Source organism: Pelodiscus sinensis, chromosome 25 (genome assembly GCF_052426305.1).
Source record: "Pelodiscus sinensis isolate ZL-2025 chromosome 25, ASM5242630v1, whole genome shotgun sequence".
NCBI lineage: Eukaryota > Metazoa > Chordata > Testudines > Trionychidae > Pelodiscus > Pelodiscus sinensis.
In genome coordinates, this window is record NC_143076.1 from 4,719,012 (window position 1) to 4,738,204 (window position 19,193).

Here is a 19,193-nt window from a genome sequence, read left to right on the forward strand (position 1 = left end):
TTGCCTTTCTTTTATTTTCTTTTTTTACAACCTCACATTAAAAATAAGAGCAAACAAAGCCAGTCTACAATGAGAATAGAGACGTCAAAGTACAAACGTTTAAAGGAACACTCGCTCCCCTAAGATCTTGCCATTCAAAGTTATTGACTGAATATACAGTGACTATCCCCTCGGGATCTGAACGGCACCGTGGTGTTATTGTTAGAGCCCCCAGGCAGGTATATGTCAGATCACTCAAAAGAGTGTAAATGGCAAATGTTGCCTACACCCTCTCTGCCCCACCACACATTTTGAAGACACCTGGGAATCATTTGCAAGAGGCCAATGCTGGTGAATCTTTGAAGGTAACTCACTGCTTTTAACAAGGTGAATAATGTACCTGTTCCTCAGTTGGGAGCAAACATTGCAGAGGAATAATTAGAAACTATTTGACCTGGAACCCACATGCCCATTACTGTGGTATTTTTCCACCCTACTTCAGGTGAAGCAGAAGATGGGCTGGACCCGAACGAGGAGAGGAGGAGTGGCAGAGCAAGCACTTACTTATAAAGGGACGTAAAGGGCACTCTCCCCACAGGCTTTGGAAGGCAAACCTGTCCTGCCTGAAGGATGCCTAAGTGTGGGGAAGATTCCAGCTAACATTGGCTTTCCAGTTGGGAAGAGGCTACAACCCCTGCGAGCTCTTGCACTCTGACAGCCACAGCACAACTGAGCTACTTGCATCTTGTACCTGTACCACTTTTCCTTTTCATCCAAGCAACTTTATTCACTAGATCTCCTCCTGCTGGAGAGATCCATTGCTCCACTTGAGCAGGGAAGGAAAAGAATAAGCTCACCAAAATGGGAAAGGTGAGTGAGAGTTCACTGAAACTGTTGCTATTTAAATATCTAGTTTCTTCTGCTAAGCTATAAGAACTGGAATTCATTTGATACATTAATAATGTATGTAGGTTTCAAATGGTTTGTTGTATCCATGCATGCTAGGACCGGAGAAAAATCGGTCAGAAATGCAGATTATTTTGCTTCATAAAGATGGGAGATCGAAGTTGTTCTCTCTCCTTCACTCTATCTTTGCAACCCATAAGAATAGAGAAGGGGAAATACTGGTCAGAATGTCTCCTTTGTAAATGGATAAAGGATCAAGCCAATCTGCGGAGGTCTGAGAATTCAGGGTTAAAAAGAGGAACCTCAAAATCTCTGTGGGAACTAAAAGGAGATTTTGTTTAGGATTAGCTTTTATTGATCTCCGTGAACCTTCTCTCCTATATCTGCTAAAGTTAGTCTAGTCCAGAATTGTTTCCTGCTCTCCTCTCTTCATGGAGACTTGAAAAGGTGGGCAAATATTTGGTGGCATTAGGAAAGGAAGGAGGAGCGGGGAGGATAACTCTGATAGATAACCCCAGCTTGTGTATCTTTGGAAAAGCAGCAGAGAGAGAACTCATAACAGAGAGCCTTTTTCTGTGATGTGTTTGAGCAAACTAACTGTAATGCTCTAGAATTGGGTGTTTTGGGAATTCAACTCCTCAAAATATCCATGGGGCAACTTCTTCCCCACTGCATACTCCCAATCCGTTGCCCCCACACACATCTGCCTAAAAATAATAATTGAAAAGGTCAACATTGCAGCATTCCTCAAATGCAAGTGCACCAAGGGGTTGAAATGTGGTTCAACCAAGGGGTTGAAATGTGGTTCTTTTTGGTAGCTTTTAGTTCAGAAATATAATCATTAATATTTTCTAATGCGCCTAACATGATACACACCCATTATTTTAGCTGTCGGGCTTTGTATTTTTTTAATTAAAGCGTTCAGCTTTAAACAAATTTGCTGAGATTTTGTCAGTGTGGCAGTCCAAACATGGAAAACTGTCTTGCCAAAGTTTCCATATATGTATGAGATGCACGTTTCATGCAAACATAGCCAAGTGGAACAAGTCATTACCTGAAGGTCAGCCAATAAGTATGATTCAGTCTGAAGCTCAAAAGATTAATCCCTAAGGAATCCAGTGAGAATGGGGTCAGCTAATAGCTCTTCCAGGGAATGGCATGCAGTTTACAGAATAATTATGATCTGGAATTTTATGATTATAGAAACTGGTAAATGAACAGCACAGGAAACCTGTTCTTAACTCTGGGCTATTAAGAAAATAGCTTATCAATAAATCTATGCAGTTAAATAGGTTTGGCAGCTTTTCTACTCTAGGGATTGCTATTTAACTGCTGTCTATACCCTGCAGAGAACTGGCAAATACTGGGTGAATAATTCACCAGCTTTTGCTCAGATTTGTGCTCTGTGCACAGAGAAACAGAGATTTCCCAGTATTCTGTGAACAAGAGGGTCAAACTAGGAGTGCAGTTTTTGCTTCAAGGTATCACTATGGCTGTGTCCAGACTCAGGGGTTTTTTCGGGAAAAGTAGCCTTTTCCCGAAAAAACTTCCCCTGCGTCCAGACTCAAGCCACGTTCTTTCGAAATTAATTCGAAAGAACGCGGCTTTTCTTTCGATGGCGGTAAACCTCAATTTACGAGGAAGAACGCCTTCTTTCGAAAGTTCCTCTTTCGAAAGAAGGCGTTCTTCAATGTAAATAGGGCGTCTTCGAAAGAGAGCATCCAGACTCACTGGATGCTTTCTTTCGAAAAAGCAAGCCGCTTTTTCGAAATTTCTCCGTGCAGTCTAGACGCTCTCTTTCGAAAGAAGCCTGCAGTCTAGACTTAGCCTATGTGGCCAAGAGGCCAATTTGACAGTGCTGCTAATTATCATGATTTTATCCCAAGTGCTTCAATATTAGAATTTTTTTTCTTAAAGCACAAGCTCTTGGAGTCAGGTAAATATGAGACTCAGCTTTTATTTGGAAAGAACAAGTTAAACATAAAATCACAAACCTGGAGAGGCTCCCACATTTAAAATTTAATGATTTCAAGTCAATCCTCATGATTCTTATGTGATTTACATTGGTAATGAATTTTGGGCAATGTTTTTACCTTTAGGGCTACATCTTCAAACTAAATTGCTATATCTCTACTGATGCTTCTGGATCTATGGCAGTTTGCACCAGCTGATGATTTGGCTGCTGCTGGGGTAGTGTGCATTGATGCTATTGCTATTGAAATTTCAGGCAAAGGACAGTACCAGGAACTGTTCCCAGGAGGAGGAGACTACAGCCACCTCAAACATGGAAACCTCAGAGGTTCTGATTTGCCACAGTACTTCACTGACTTCTGCTAGCTACACTCCCTTATGATCGCATATTAAGTGCAATTAGCCCTAACTTGTCTTCTCATTTCTGATTCTAGAAAGGATCTGACATTTACTCAGTCGAGATCCATGGCATAGAGGATCTAGAGAAAACAGACAAGGGAGATGAAGAGGAAAAATATAAAGATCTGAAAGGAAACAAGAAAAAAAGCAAGAAGACAGATGACCTTAAGAAAGAACTGGACTTGGTGAGTGTCCTGGGGGAAGGAGTTGCTAATCTTGCTCTTATTGACAGTGTGGGATCAAACTGATTTGAATAAATAGAACAATTCTTGCAGAAATTAGTTGGTATTGGAACTGTATCTGCTCTATTACCAGCACTTCTCATCAAGTGTGCATTTTCCTAAGTGAAGTGATTATAGCAGCATTTTACCATCATCTCTTTGGGTAAGGTTCCACTGGGACAGAGTAGACTGACAAATATAGAAAGGCAGAAGCCAAATCTCTCAGTTCACAGGGTGGTGTTATGTCTTAAATTGCATACCAGATTGAAGTGCAACTTAATGGCCATGGTCTAAGCCTCAGTTTTTCCACCTGCAAAATGGGAATAAGGATGCTATCTTCCTTTATAAAAAAATCTACTATTAAGTATTAGATAAGAGTTAGACACTGTTACCATTTAAAGGACAGTGGGTTCCCATAAATGTGTTTCCAAGGACTCCACTAATAGCACTATTTACGTGGTGCTTTCATCCTTCAAAGGTCTTTACCAACACCAAGTAACTAATTTTCAATGTCCAGCCCCTCCAATGAAGTGAAGGAGTATTATTATTTTCATTTTACTGATGGAAAAACGAGGGCACACAGAAGTTAATTAAGACAACCATGGTGATAGAGTGGCAGTATGTCAGAGCCGAGATAAGAGGTTGAGAGTGCTTGGCTTTTAAGGTTGAGATCAGAATGCTACACTCTGGGTAAAACTGTCAAAAATTCCTAAGTAACTTAGAAATCTAAGTTCCATTTTCAGAAGTGTTTTTAGATTCTGAAACTCAACCTTTGTAAATGGGACTTGTTCATTTCTGAAAATGTTATCCCATGTTTCTCTCCAAAACCAAAAGTAAGTCCACAAAATCCCTGTTAGATTGGGTCTCTACCATGCCTAGCAGAAGACCCCAGATCCATGACTAGGATACTTTGGTTCTACTGGAGTACAAATAAATAATTTCACCCTAAAAACCTAAATTTCAAATAGGAGGAGATGGAAACATTAATAATCTCATTAACGGTCATATTTTAACACAGCGGATGTAAAAAAAGTATCCCTTTATAGTCCAGAAAAGGAGGAAAGTATCATTACAGGATGTGTGGGTGATGCCATTTGACTCCTTGTGGTCTTTGGCCATGTTAGCCTCCCGGTGACTCAGTTTCCCCATATGTAAAATGGCTATATGCTTACTTCTCATGGATACTGTGAGGCTTCATTAATGCCTGCAAGCTCTCAAAGATGCTATACAGAGGAGAAAAAAAGCCATCCTCTCCTCTTGGAGAGTATACAGAAGGACCACGTGAACGGAGAGGCAGCTTTGTTGTGGCCCATGTATCAGAGCAGTGCACTCGTAGCAATCAGGGTGCTTCCTGGGTGTCAGGATGAGGGCTGACAATGTGCATGCAGAAGAAATCTATGTGATGCTTTGTTCCTGCAGACGGACAGACAGCACATTCTGTTAGCTAATATGCTGACTTTGCAACTCCTCCTACTCTTTTAAATGGTTCAGTATTGCAGGGAACTGGGGACAAACTGCTATTACATTAATGGGTAACCAAGATTTTCTGGTCTGTCTGCCAATCTTGAGAACATCCCTTTACGGCAAGCATTTAAAACACACATTCTGTTTCCTGAACAGTATCTGTTTGATCTCTATACTTCCTCCTTCCTTCATGCCAATTCCGTCTCTGTAGCTACACCCAAAATTATCCCATAATTATACCAACGGGATAGCATTGTGGGGAAAGGAGAAAAGTTGTCAAGTCCCCTCTCTCCTCTCCCTTTCTACCAATAACCTTCTGCTTCCGGCTCCAAGATTGCAGTGCATGACAGCCCATGAGACATGTTACTGCTACTGTTCAGACCCCATTCCTATCAGACAAGGGCAAAGATTTTTATTACACCGAGACACTTTAGCATGCTGACTACCGTGTGTAGGGTTTCGAGGCCTACAGCATCTGAGGATTTTAAGACTAGGTGTCTACCTGAATGAAACAGAGTTATCGTCACATCCAGCATCACACAGGATATGTCTACACTACACTGAGAGGTGTGACTGCAGTATGTGTGCACAGCCCTAAGCTAGCTTTGATTGAACTAGCCTGCTGTAACAATAGCAGCGAAGCCGTGGCAGTGCAAGCCAGCCGTGCAAGTACCCCAGTCAGGATTATGTCATGTGCTGTCCAGGGGGCTTCCTTAGACCCAAATCCACCCAACTGGATCCAACCCTGAGATGGTCAAGTTGTTTTCCACCCTGACCCTAAATCTTCCCTCCACACTTGGATCAGCACTGCCACCACTTGTTGTCCCCGAAGTTGGCATATTGGTGGCGTCATGTGCCGATGGCTATGGGTCCTGCTTATGTCCCCTGCTCCACTGTGTACATGCTGCAGAATAAGAGGCATTGTGACACCTGTGTGCACCCACAGCACAGCGAGTATGAGGGTGGCTTGCAGGAGTGAACATGTAGCTTTCTGCTCAAACCCCACAGGCAGGAGGAGAAGAGCTGACCGGAGCCCTCAAGGGTTGGAATGTTTTATGGACCTGGCTCCAGCCACATGCTTGTAGTCAGGCCCTGTCAGTTTGCAGGGCTTTACTGCAGTCACACTTCACATTGCCATGTAGACATGCCCGAAAAAGAGTTGTTCTGTTCCCGTGATAGGCTGATTTGGAGGAGGCCGGGAGGAAAGGGAGTTACAGAAGTTCCAAAGAAACGTGAACACCATTTCCCGATGCTAATTTGCATTCCGCTTGCTCTTTAAATCTGACCGTCTGAAAGCACTTCAAGGAAAAATCAGTTAAACCGCACACCACCTCTATTGGGCTTGGGACACCCATTTCACATATGGACGGGTACAGAGCAGTGACATGACTTGTGCAAGATCACACAGTGAGTGAATGGCAAGCTGGAACTTTTAGAACACTCAAGTGGTAGCTTTTTGGCCACAGCCACTCAGAAGAAAATGGAAATTTTGATAAATTGTTTGCAGCAGGGAAGGGGGATTTGAAAAAAATAATTCCTTGATCATCTCTAATCTTGTTATGCTAAACCAAAGGACTGCATGGTGTCGATTTTTATATATAGGTGACTCCTATCACTATAGTGTCTGATCATCTGTCAGGTATTTCAAGTAGTGTTTAAGATGATGTGAGACCTGGAAGCATAAAAGGGGAATTTCCCACTCCCTTGTCCCGGTATGCAGCCCTGCATAATTAGTTGTGTGTGTTACGGGTGTGGTTGCTTTCTTTTGAAGGATCAAGCATTTACCATCACTCTTTGAGGCATAACACCATATACAGTACTGGCAGCTGGACCAATGGCCAAAAACCCAAGGCCATTGAAATGCTTCTCAAGCCAGAAATACTGATACTTTCAGACCCACTTTTAACTTTCACACATTCCACTCACTTCCTCTGTCTCCTCTTTTGGCTTTCAGGATGACCACAAACTCAGCAAAAACGAGCTGGAGGAAAAGTACACTACAAGCATCACCAAGGTGAGTGAGTCAGATATGAGCAAGGATCAGTGTGAATCTAAGAGCCTTAGTTCATCTGTGGTCTCAACCGAAATGCACTGAGGTCAGTGGAAAAGCACTGATATCAGCTGGCTTTCGAAGAGCCTCACAGTCATCATTAAAAACAAAACAGAACAAAACATTTTACTGGCAGGATATGCTCCCAGTAGATACTAAAAAACAGAGATCAGCACAGATCATTTGAAGGGAATCTGAGCATTTTAAATCAACACTATTGGAAAGCTTGAGCCCAGTCTCCGGACATTATCTAAACTTTCCCCGAGTCTGAGAGAGTTTGGATCAGATATTCAGAATCAGAGGTGTCTCTGTCTGAACAGATGGCATCAGTAAAGTCATGTAGAATCATAGAAATGTTGTGCTGGAAGGGAGTTCAAGAGGTCAGTCCCACATCCTGAGGCAGGATTAAGTGACCTAGACCTTGACTGATATTTGTCTAACCTGTTCTTAAAAACCTCCTGTAGTGAAGATTACACAACCTTCCTTGTTAACCTATTCCAGGGCTTAATTAACATTACAGTTAATGTTTTTCCCCCCGAATATCTAATCTAACTCTCCCTTGCTGCCAATTTAGGTGATTACTTCTTGTCCTATCTTTGGTGGACATGGAGAAGACTTAATCACCACATTCTATATAAAACCCTTTGACATATCTGAAGGCTCTGAGTGTACTCCCTCAGACTTCTATTCTCTGGAATAAATATGCCAAGGTCTTTCTACTTTTCCTACTGAGCCTTGTTTTCTAAACCTTTTATAATTTACCTTGTGTCACACCTGTAGTCACTGCTGACAACTTTACTTTTAAAGTCCATAGACTTGACCTCCAAATGACAATCACTAGGGCTGTGTCCAGACTCAGGGGTTTTTTCGAAAAAAGTAGCCTTTTTTCGAAAAAATCTCACCTGCGTCCAGACTCAAGCCGCGTTCTTTCGAAATTAAATCGAAAGAATGCTGCTTTTCTTTCGATGGCGGTAAACCTCATTTCACGAGGAAGAACGCCTTCTTTCGAAAGTTCCTCTTTCGAAAGAAGGCGTTCTTCAATGTAAATAGGGCTTCTTCAAAAGAGAGCATCCAGACTCACTGGATGCTTTCTTTCGAAAAAGCAAGCCGCTTTTTCGAAAGTTCAACGTGCAGTCTAGACGCTCTCTTTCGAAAGAGGCTCTTTCGAAAGTATCTTTCGAAAGAGCCTCTTTCGAAAGAGGCTTGCAGTCTAGACATAGCCTAGGAATGCACATGTACATCATGGCATTGATAGTACTTAGAAATGTCTGGCATGGTATGAAATATGAAGTACAAACCCAGTAGTACAGTGTATGTGAGTGTGATGGGGTGTACACTCTCAGAGGCCTCACAGTCCCCCACTAGCCACCAGGGAAGTAGGGGAATTTAATAAGGCCCAAAGAGCCATGAAGACCTCTGTGGACTCTGATACCCCCTGCCTGGAAGGGGACTAGCCTGTGACAAAGACTCAGATGGGGTAATAGAGGGAGGAAGGGAGGAAGCTCCGGTGTCACTCCTCTGTACCAAAGCAGACACAACTTGAGAGAGAGAGAAGATGATGCTAAGAAAGAGTTTGAATATGGTACCATGAGAAGCCACGTTGGACAGACTGAACTAACTGAAGGCTGACACCAACTGAGATGTTACTGTAATAGGCCCTGTTGGACTGTGTACCTCAGAAGAGGTTTGTTCATAAACCCACTGACCATGGCTTGGCTGAACGGCTGAGTCATTGAAAACCTCGCTGAAAGATTAATCGACTAGAGAGGATCGTGCAAGCCGTCTAGCAGAGAGAGTGTAGGCACATGCTCCAACTGGACCACCAGAGGCTGCTCATGAGAGATGGGTGGGCCCGTCCCAGTGAATAAATGTGATTACACATAAGAGAAAGATGTTTTACCATTGGACAATGCACAACCGGCCTCTTGCAGGCTTCAAATCAACAAGGTGGCAAAGGGAAACAATAATCCAGTGATTAGGGTTTCTCAAAACTCCAGATTCCAGAATCCATTAAAATATACAGTCAAATCCCTGTCCCAAGGAAGAAGAAAGAGAAACAAAGTTCCAGTTTTCAATCTGCACTATCTGACTCAAGCTTGACAATTCTCTTTGCCTTTGCAGGGTCTCACTAGTGCAAGAGCAGCAGAGATTCTGGCCCGCGATGGTCCCAACGCTCTCACTCCTCCTAAATCCACTCCTGAAATCATTAAGTTCCTCAAGCAGATGGTCGGGGGGTTCTCCCTCCTCTTATGGGTGGGGGCTGTGCTCTGCTGGATTGCTTTCGGGATTCAGGCTGCTCAAGGTGTTCCGTCAGCGTTTGACAACGTAAGTACTGTGTCCGTTATCTGGCCACCATCTCTGTATAGTCTGGTATGGCTTTTTGGAGAGCTGGGGTCTCCAGTCCCATTACTTCAGTACTGACTCACTCCAATAAATGCCTCATTCTTTGGTATCCTTTGTTTGCTCTCTTGTTATCTATTGTAGGATTTTGTATTGCTACCCATGATCATAATATCCAAGCACTTTCAAATACAATAGTGAAGTCACTAATGGACTTCATGGAGTCTGATTCTTCTCTTTTGGGGTAAAACCCTTTTGGACTTTGTTTTTTCTTTGGCTGGTTCTGGTTGGTTGGTGCAGTTTGTTTATGTTGGAGGAGATGGGATAAATGGGTGTCTAGAGACACAAACAGAGCTTAAACGTGGTAGGTCTTTTTTGTTCATTTTCATGGTGGTTTTACATAAAAGCCCAAACCCCATTTTGAAATGTCATTTAGGCCCTTTTGAGAATGTTATTCTTTATCTGGAGGAAGACATAATAAAAGTACAATAATAAAGGTATTCAGTTACTATCCCCAATCCAATAACTATCAGGAATTATTGGAATTCTTGTGAAAGCACTCATTCATGTGAACTCTACAACCTGATTTCTAAACCCCAAATGGTTCAAAAAGTTGAGATGAGCATCCAGCTATCTAGGTGCAAATCCAAATTGGAGAGTGTGAAGTTCTCTAGCCTTCTAATCATGTTTCCACCCTGACCCCTAGGCAGCTGGCTTGGCTTCCATTCAGACGAAAGAGTCTTATAAAGACTCTTAAAGTCTTATTGGTCATTTGAGGAACCCTTATGGTTGTTAATTCTTACTAACATGCAGGAGCATAGAGTAGAATTCCACAGCTCGCTCTCTCAACCAGTTAAACCAGTTCCACCTCTGACTGAAGAGTTATTTTATCAAATGGTGTTTATTATGATGTGTACCCGGAAGAACAAAAATGTTGTTTTTTGAAACTAACTGGAACCATTTTTTCTTATTGGTCAGCTGTACTTGGGAGTAGTCCTCGCACTGGTTGTCATCCTCACTGGTATCTTCGCTTACTATCAAGAGGCTAAAAGTACCAACATCATGGCCAGCTTCAGTAAAATGATTCCACAGGTGAGTGGAAGAGCAAGAGATCAAGACAGCCAGAGGTTGAAGATTTTAAATGTATTAATGGTGCAACTGGTCTTAGTAAGTCAGTGTTTAGAGTGGGCACCCTCTTCAATAGTGAAGGGATAATTAAGTTGTCATTTTCACTCAATACTGGCTTTGCTCTCAATATTCACATAATAGAATTCAACCCTCAGGGCTTTCTGAGGATGAGAAGCAGAGTCCAGTCTTAGAATACAAAGAGTTGGGAACTCATTTTTCTCCAACTCCATCCTTCACCAGAAGGATCCCGATTTGTCTTGGGCAATTTATCTTCACCTTCTTATTCAATCTCCAAAGCCACCAGTCTGTTTTTTTACTAGTGTAACCCAGACTAGTGTTAACAATGATCAAGACTGCCAAGAGTATGTGGCATTTGTATAAATGTGTATTGCTGCCTGGCATCCTCCCCACTGAGCTGCCAGCGTAGGAATTACTGCTCTGCCAGGTTGAAAATGAATTTAAAGAATTCACCACAATGAGCTGGGAGACAGCATGATTACAGCAAGGAGGAACTCCTATTCCTGTTCCCCAGCTTCGCCTCTCATGGAATTTAATCTTGAGCAAGTGGCAACCTCCCTGCGCCTGTGTACCCATCTGTGAAATGATAATAGTATTACCTCCTTTGTAACTCTCTTGGAGACCCTTGCATGAAAGTGCTATAACAAATGCTAAGGCTTATCATCTGACTGTGGTTATTTTTCATTGGTGACTTGCATGGAACTAGGTAGATGAGGAAGAAGAAATGAATTAAGTTGATGTGTAACAAAGGGGAACCAGTCGGGGTGAAATTCTGCCCCGGAGCAGAGCTCAGAGAAGGGCTTAGGTGGTACACAGGCTTATCTGCTCTCTGCACAGGGGTGAATTTCATTCATGGTGAAACAGGGAGGACATGAAGGATGTAGGACTGGTGACATTCTTCTTGTTCTCTTGCGTCACAGCAAGCTCTTATAATCCGAGATGGAGAGAAGAAGGAAGTGTCTGCAGAGCAGCTGGTGGTGGGGGACGTGGTGGAGATTAAAGGTGGAGATCGGATCCCAGCTGACATCCGTCTGATCTTTGCTCAGGGGTGTAAGGTAAACACCAGCTTTTGGATGCACTGGGAATAAAAAAGAATATGTGATGTTTATGCCATTTGTTTCAGAAAGACCATTTGTATAACTGATCAGCCAATAGAAACTCTGGGTTTAAATATACGCTCTGCCTGTGCAGAAGGTCCACTGTGGTGCACGGTGTGCATGGGACATAAAAGCCCATTCCTTATAATAAATCCCCACTTGCAAAAGAGTCAAGGGGAGCATAGAATCATAGAACATCTCTCCACCATACCACAGCCAATCTCCCGTTAACATGATTTCTCAGTACGTGATGGAAGCAGTGACCCAGAAAATCTCCTTGCAGTGCTGGTGGTAGCGACTTGAGCGATGCTTCCCTCCAAGTCACTAGGAAACACAGTGGTCAAACATATCTCCATGATATTAGGGGCAATTTCCCTGTCAGAGTCTCTCTCAGAGTTTGACTTTGAGATACCATCGGCCTGCTACCTACCACCACAATTGCTTTAGCCCTTCCTTACAGGTGTACATAAATGAGGGTTGCCAACCGCGTGTGTCTTGTTGACTGACAGGTGGATAATTCCTCCCTCACGGGGGAATCAGAAGCACAAAGCCGATCCTGTGACTTCACCCACGAAAACCCATTGGAGACGAAGAACATTGCATTCTATTCTACAACCTGCCTGGAAGGTAACCTGCTGACTGAAGGAAGAGGCCAAAGAAACTGCTTGTATACAGGCACCACATCATGCCTACTACTAATTAACTCTCAATGGTGCTTTTTTTGAGGATCCCCAAGGAGGTTTAGGACAAAGAAAAACAAATTAGCAATTACTGAAAAGAGACGCACCATGCCAACACAAACAAACCTCAAAGCTGGCCCCAGGTCCTACCTAGGATTCACTACCTGCTCTGGCACTAGATATACGCGATAGCTGATTGACTCCTGCTTGCTTTTGGTTTTCCCATCATTATCCTAATTCATGTAAAGTCAGAAATAAATAAGTGCTTCAGATGCTTGAGGAATTTGCACTTATTTTCGGGGAGAAAGCGGAGGGAGAGGATCTAGTGCATATACATCAAATTATTTACTGTGTATTTTATAGTGGTTTGTGCAATGCGGCCTTGATAACTGACTGAGGTCTAACAGTGCTATTGCAATACAGTTAACTAGCACTGATGAAAACAGAGTGCAATATGCTTTTTTTTCCTGTTAGTTTGCAGATAACTCCACCCCCTAGATTTCTGAGATGAATGACATTTCTGTGAAGTGACTGTAAATAAAAGGTTGAGAAGGGTCCCTAATATGAGGGCTATACTGGCATACAAGATTTATAGCACATTGGGGTCTGAGTCCAGGACTGGAGCTCCTAGGTGTTACAGTACAGGCAGTCCCTGGGTTACAGTCCCTATCTTGTATGTAGGTTTGTTCTTAAGTTGAATCTGTATGTAAGTCGGAACTGGCGTCCAGATTCAGCCGCTGACACTGACCAGCGGCTGACTACAGGAAGCCCGAGGCAGAGTTGCTCTGCCCCGGGCTTCCTGGAATCAGCCGCTGATCAGTTTCAACAGGGCTGAATCTGGACGCCAGTTCTGACTTACATAAAGATTCAACTTAAGAACCCCAGGCATCCCCAAGTCAGCTGCTGCTGAAACTGATCAGCGGCTGATTCCAGGAAGCCCGGGGCAGAGCAACTCTGCCTCGGGCTTCCTATAGTCAGCCGCTGGTCAGTTTCAGCAGCGGCTGACTTGGGGATGCCTGGGGCAGAGCAGCTGGGGTGCTGCTGGGTTGGTCCAGTAGCGCCGCTCCTCAGCGCTACTGGACCAACCCAGCAGCACCCCAGCTGCTCTGCCCCAGGCGTCCTGATTCAGCCGCTGCTGAAACTGACCAGCAGCGGCTGAATCAGGTCGCCTGGGGCAGAGCAGCTGGGGTGCTGCCGGGCTGGTCCAGTAGTGCCGAGGACCAACACTGCAGGACCAACCCGGCAGCGCCCCAGCTGCTCTACCCCAGGCGTCGTCGGCCAGAAAAGCCTGGTCTGCTGGGGGGGGGGGGGGCGCACTAGCTGCGCCCTCCCCCCCAGCAGACCAGGGAGATGCGGGTGGTGGGACCGCCGAGACGCGCCGCGGTCCCGCCCACATCTTCCGCGGCTTTGCTCCACGTCTCCCTGGTTTGCTGATGGGGGGGCTCCCCCCCAGCAGAACAGGGAGACAGGGAGCAAAGCCTCGGAGGACGCTGGCTGTGGGACAGCCGCGGCGCGTCTGGGCTGTCCCGCTGCCCGCGTGCTCCGTGGCTTTGCTCCGCGTCTCCCTGGTCTGCTTTGAGACAGCCCCCCCCAGCAGACCAGGGAGATGCGGAGCAGCTTTTCTCGCCCCGGAGGATGTGGGCGGCGGGACCGCGGCGCATCTGGGCGTCCCACCGCTCCCGTCCTCCAGGGCAAGAAAAGCCCCATTCGTAACTGCGGATCCAACATAAGTCGGATCCGTGTAACTCGGGGACTGCCTGTAATACCATACTTATCGACTACTTGTAATTCTCCCCAGGAACCAATCTCCCACTGTGCTGATAATCTCTTCTTTCCTTCCAGGCACTGCCACCGGCATAGTGATCAACACCGGGGACCGCACTATCATCGGGCGCATTGCCTCTCTGGCCTCTGGAGTTGGGAATGAGAAGACACCCATTGCTATTGAGATTGAGCACTTTGTTCACATTGTGGCTGGAGTGGCTGTTTCTATTGGGGTTCTTTTCTTCATCATTGCTGTGTCCATGAAATACAAGGTTCTCGACTCCATCATCTTCCTCATTGGCATTATTGTGGCCAATGTGCCTGAAGGACTGCTAGCCACGGTTACTGTAAGTCTGCCCAGGCCATTTGTACAGATTTGCTTCTGCTCACACCAGAGTTTGTGTCATTGTGTGCATCACAGTACGAGATGGTCTGGGAAAATAGGTCCAAGTCTCAGGGTTCTGCAGTCTTGTTGACAACAGAGGATCCCTGATTATCATAAGCCTCTTAATAGAGCTGGGATTGAAACGGGTGCACTTTTCATGAGAAATGGGCTAAGGGTGGAACTATCTACTTAAATCTATCTACATCTGAACTTTGGGGCCTTGGAACTGCCTAGGTTTTGGAAAATCCAAACTCAACCCTTTACCCAATATCACCATGTTTGCCCACTTCCAGTGTTTGTGATCTTGTAAGCCAATGCAAGAGCGGCTACAATGTCAAGTGTTCATGGGTGACCTCAGGGGAACTCATGCTAGCCCTGAGAAGACATTACAGAGATCTTTTCAATGCCAGAAATGTCCCGGTTCAAGATGGGGAACTCCAGAATTAAGATATGAATCTCAGAGACAACAACCCTGTGCTCACATAGACACACCCTTTAAGACAGTCTTGGGTCCCATTTCTGTCTCCATCACTGATATGCTACATGACCGTGAGGAAGTTGCTTCCCTTCTATCTACTTCAGTCTCCTCCTCTCAAAAATGGGACATTACTACTTCACATGTGTGTGCGAAAGATTCAGGTAATCAATAGTTATACACACTGCAAAACTCTCAGGGTATGTCTACACTACCCCGCTAGTTCGAACTAGCGGGGTAATGTAGGCATACCGCACTTGCAAATGAAGCCCGGGATTTGAATTTCCCGGGCTTCATTTGCATAAGCGGGGAGCCGCCATTTTTAAAACCCCGCTGGTTCGAACCCCGTGCAGCGCAGCTACACGGGGCTCAAACTAGGTAGTTGGGACTAGGATTCCTATTCCTATAGGATTCCTATTCCTATACTTCATGTGGAAAGGACTGCCATTCACACATCAAACTTCTTAGCTACAACCATACTCAAGACATGAAATCATTCTCAGACATCTCTGGTGACAAACAACAATAATTATTAGTAGTAACTGGACACCATAGTGATGGCCACCTTAGAAATATGATGACAAAGTACTGTCCACTACCATTACCTTTGCAGCTATGAGCTTTTCCCAAATTCCAGTCCTTTTCCTTGAATATGATCCTAATTGCGGTCATGCCCTATTCACAGCATGAAGGCCACATCTCATATTAACCTATGTGCCTTATGCAGAGGCCAGATTTGATCTGTTACATCATTATAAATCTGGAGTAGCTCCACTGGCATCAGTGAAACTATTCTAGATTTTCATGAACAGGATCAGAAGTAGGATCTGCATCATTAGCAGGACTATGGTTGATTGAAAAATACCATTTTTAATTAAAAAACCAGAACTTTCCCCCAAGAACTCCAGTGAATGTCTTCTGGATTTACAACCCCCAAAAAATCTTTTGAAGAAAAAAAAACTTTCTGGTTAAGGAGCTATTTAAAATCTAAAAATGTTACTGAATGTTTTCCTTAGAAAAAATGTTTTAGTTGAAATTTCAAACAGGTTCAGGTTATGGTCCATCGAGTCACATTATCCTTGGCTTTATTACATTGCTCACTGTAATGGTACCTCACTAACGGTGGTGTTGCAACTCTTTCACTTCCTTAGGTGAGTTTGTCTCTGACAGCCAAGCGAATGGCAAAGAAGAACTGCCTAGTAAAGAACTTAGAAGCTGTGGAAACCTTGGGGTCAACCTCCATCATCTGCTCTGACAAGACTGGGACCCTCACACAGAACAGGATGACTGTTGCCCATCTTTGGTTTGACAATCAGATCTACTCGGCAGATACCAGTGAAGAACAGACAAGTAAATATACATGGACCTGGGGAAAGGCAACAGGGCGACTGTTAATCTGATTCTAGCTGAGGACGATGGTGATGACTAGTAGCCACCTTATCTGATAGTTCTTTGGTGGACTGTCTTCAGACAAGCACCCACATCAGAAAAAGCAGTCTAGCCGATAACAAGCTAACTCCCCCCTCACTTGGTTGACAATCTTAGTAGGGATGGCAAGGACTGAAAAGAGCGTGAACACCACTCTCAGCCCTGGAGATGGTCCTTACAAAATCAGATTAAGATGTGTGGGGTGCAGAAAGGGAGCTGGATCTACATCAGTTTTCTGGAGAAACAGAATTCTTCAGTCTAGGAAGTACTAATCCAGCCCCTCAATTCATCATTAAACAAACAGGGGATCTTCACCAGTACAACTCTGGCAGGGCTGATGGGGGGTATACACGGGGGAAGATAATACTTGAATGTCTATACACCAGAATCACTTAATGGCTGTTTTTTCCCATTGCTGCTTTACCATAAGGATTCCACTATCCAGCATCCAAAAATCTGTTTTGTTTTTTTGTTTTTCAGCTCAGCCCTTTGATCAAAGTTCTCAATCGTGGGCAGCTTTATCAAAGATTGTAACACTCTGCAACCGGGCCGAATTCAAACCTGGACAGGAGAACATTCCAATAATGAAGGTATGAGCTACTTTCTTAGCTCATTTCTTTTCTATTGAAAGATGAACATTTATTTAAGTGGAAAAAAAAGCTCAGAAACCAAGAATATTATTGCCACACTATTAATCTAAACTAAACATAATGTAGCCAGGGTAGAGCTCTGAGTTATTTTCTTGTAGAGCATTTATTTTGGGCAGTTCTTGGATTAGAACAGGTGACTCCAGATTCCTGGGCTGTGCTCTTGGTTCTGACACGGTCTGTGACATGCAGTGGAAAGCACTTGACAGTTGGATAAATCGAGGCACCAACTTTAAGAGGGTACAATATTCATTTACCCCAGAGCAGCATTATGAAGCTTTCAGCAAAGCAGAGAGCAGCCACAGATCTCTCACTTCCACTAAATGAAATGCAAATCTCACCTCTTTGCAGTAGCTTTATCACAACAGCAAGCCTAAAAAATGAGACAGTAGCATGGTCCTAATGACCACAGCTAATAAAAACAGGAGCAATACAACTCACATGCTCCCAGGGCATAAGTCAAGAGAAGGATGGAAAATATAATCTCACATTCTTGTTTGCCATAGGTAAACTGATTGGTGCTTTGCTGTCACAGTGACAGCTACATTAGAAAGTATACTCTCCATCGCAGATACGTGTAAAGTTCTTTCAGCCCCTTGGATGAATGTGCAAAAGTATTACTACTGAACCCCATGTTTGCTCTTTTCTGCACAGAGAGTTGTGGTGGGAGATGCCTCAGAAACAGCCCTGCTGAAATTTGCTGAAGTAATCTTGGGTGATGTCATGGGCATTAGAAAACGGAACAGAAAACTGGCCGAAATTCCTTTCAATTCTACTAACAAGTTCCAGGTGTGATTTTCGTCTTTGGAAAATGAACCAATTCATATCTTTCCCTAATCCAGTGTTTGTGGCTGGGTCATAGTGACGTTATTGTAGAAATTCAGTGTTCTACGCTGTTGGAACTCAGAAAGTCAGAGCTGTGTATTCTCCATGGAGACAGCTACCCTGATGGGACCTTCATACAAGACCATGCAATTAGATCCAGGGAATTCAGGTTACGTGATGAAAGAAGGAATGGTGCTGTCCCATACAGTTTGGCCAAGTTGCTTTGAGCACTGTATGTAGGAACCCATAATTTTTGTTAATTAAATATTGTAGTATCTCCATATTAAAGATGAGGGTGGAGCCCATCTGTATCATTCTATAGGGGGAAAAATAGTATTGACAACTCTCAGGCTCCTAGAAAGTTGACAACGCTGCCTAAGACTGGGCAGCAGTGTCTTCTTAAAATAAGACTAATATTATCCCGTGGTGATCTGGTATGTCATTACAGCAGCAAGGTATTTCATTCTACCAAAGACAAGTTTTATGACCTCAGAAGAGATAATGTACCACTGATGAAAAAGAGAGGGAGAAACATTTATTGATTTCACATTCAATGGAGTCTTATGGCCAAATTCTTTTGTCAGACAAGCATGGCCATTTCCCATTGCCTTTACTGAGAAAGTTGTGTATGAGAGGGCAGAATTTAGGTGGTGGTGGGTTGCGGTGGAAACCGAAGGGGACAATACACTGTTTCAATGATTCCATCTTCATGGCGTACAGCTCTCAATCCATGAGACCGAAGACCCCAACGATAAACGTTTCCTGCTGGTGATGAAAGGAGCCCCAGAGAGGATCCTAGAGAGATGCAGCACCATCATGATCAATGGCGAAGAACAGCCACTGGATGGAGAGAGGGCTGAGGCTTTCCAGACAGCATACATGGAACTGGGAGGCCTGGGAGAGAGAGTGCTGGGTGAGTTCAAAAGGGAACCGAAAAGGGTTTGTAACAGAGAAGGACATTGGGAAATTGAGTTAAATACCAGTGGCCTGGGGCAACTGGATGTTACAATAATGGATGCATTAGGTCTGCATGGGAATATTATATGTGTGACAATCCTCATTCCAGTCTTGAAATGACAGCTGAAAATGAATACCGTTTCAGAGGAAAAAAGGGAAACGACCTGCTCATTCATGGACTGAAATGGTAAAAACGCCTCAAAATAGGAAGGGGATTAACCCACATTAAAACTGCTGTAAATTCTTTCAAGAAGGAACCTTGGGATAATAGTTCGCACTAAGGGGCCTTGACCTTTGGGCACTACCATCATGCAAATAAAGAATCACAAACGTATCTGCTACATGGAGCAAAGCACTGCCCAGGTACCAGCTACACAGCTCTGAATGCTGGTGCTATAAAGGAACATTAATGCAGAGGGATTAAAATTCCATCACAAAGATGACATTTTATGGCACATT

The 19,193-nt window shown here is 44.0% G+C and overlaps 1 protein-coding gene across 1 annotated transcript in view; it reads left to right on the top strand.

The window, feature by feature from the left end:
• Positions 1 to 565: 565 nt before the first annotated feature.
• The window catches only part of ATP12A (ATPase H+/K+ transporting non-gastric alpha2 subunit), a 31,173-nt gene continuing 12,545 nt past the window's right edge, over positions 566 to 19,193 (top strand). The window contains exons 1-12 of the mRNA XM_006116616.4: positions 566 to 849; positions 3,291 to 3,440; positions 6,895 to 6,954; positions 9,112 to 9,315; positions 10,309 to 10,422; positions 11,397 to 11,531; positions 12,083 to 12,200; positions 14,096 to 14,364; positions 16,029 to 16,227; positions 16,786 to 16,895; positions 17,607 to 17,741; positions 18,498 to 18,690. Of these exons, the coding sequence (XP_006116678.1) occupies positions 841 to 849; positions 3,291 to 3,440; positions 6,895 to 6,954; positions 9,112 to 9,315; positions 10,309 to 10,422; positions 11,397 to 11,531; positions 12,083 to 12,200; positions 14,096 to 14,364; positions 16,029 to 16,227; positions 16,786 to 16,895; positions 17,607 to 17,741; positions 18,498 to 18,690 (1,696 nt within the window). The 5' untranslated portion in view covers positions 566 to 840. The remainder of the gene's footprint in view (positions 850 to 3,290; positions 3,441 to 6,894; positions 6,955 to 9,111; positions 9,316 to 10,308; positions 10,423 to 11,396; positions 11,532 to 12,082; positions 12,201 to 14,095; positions 14,365 to 16,028; positions 16,228 to 16,785; positions 16,896 to 17,606; positions 17,742 to 18,497; positions 18,691 to 19,193) is intronic.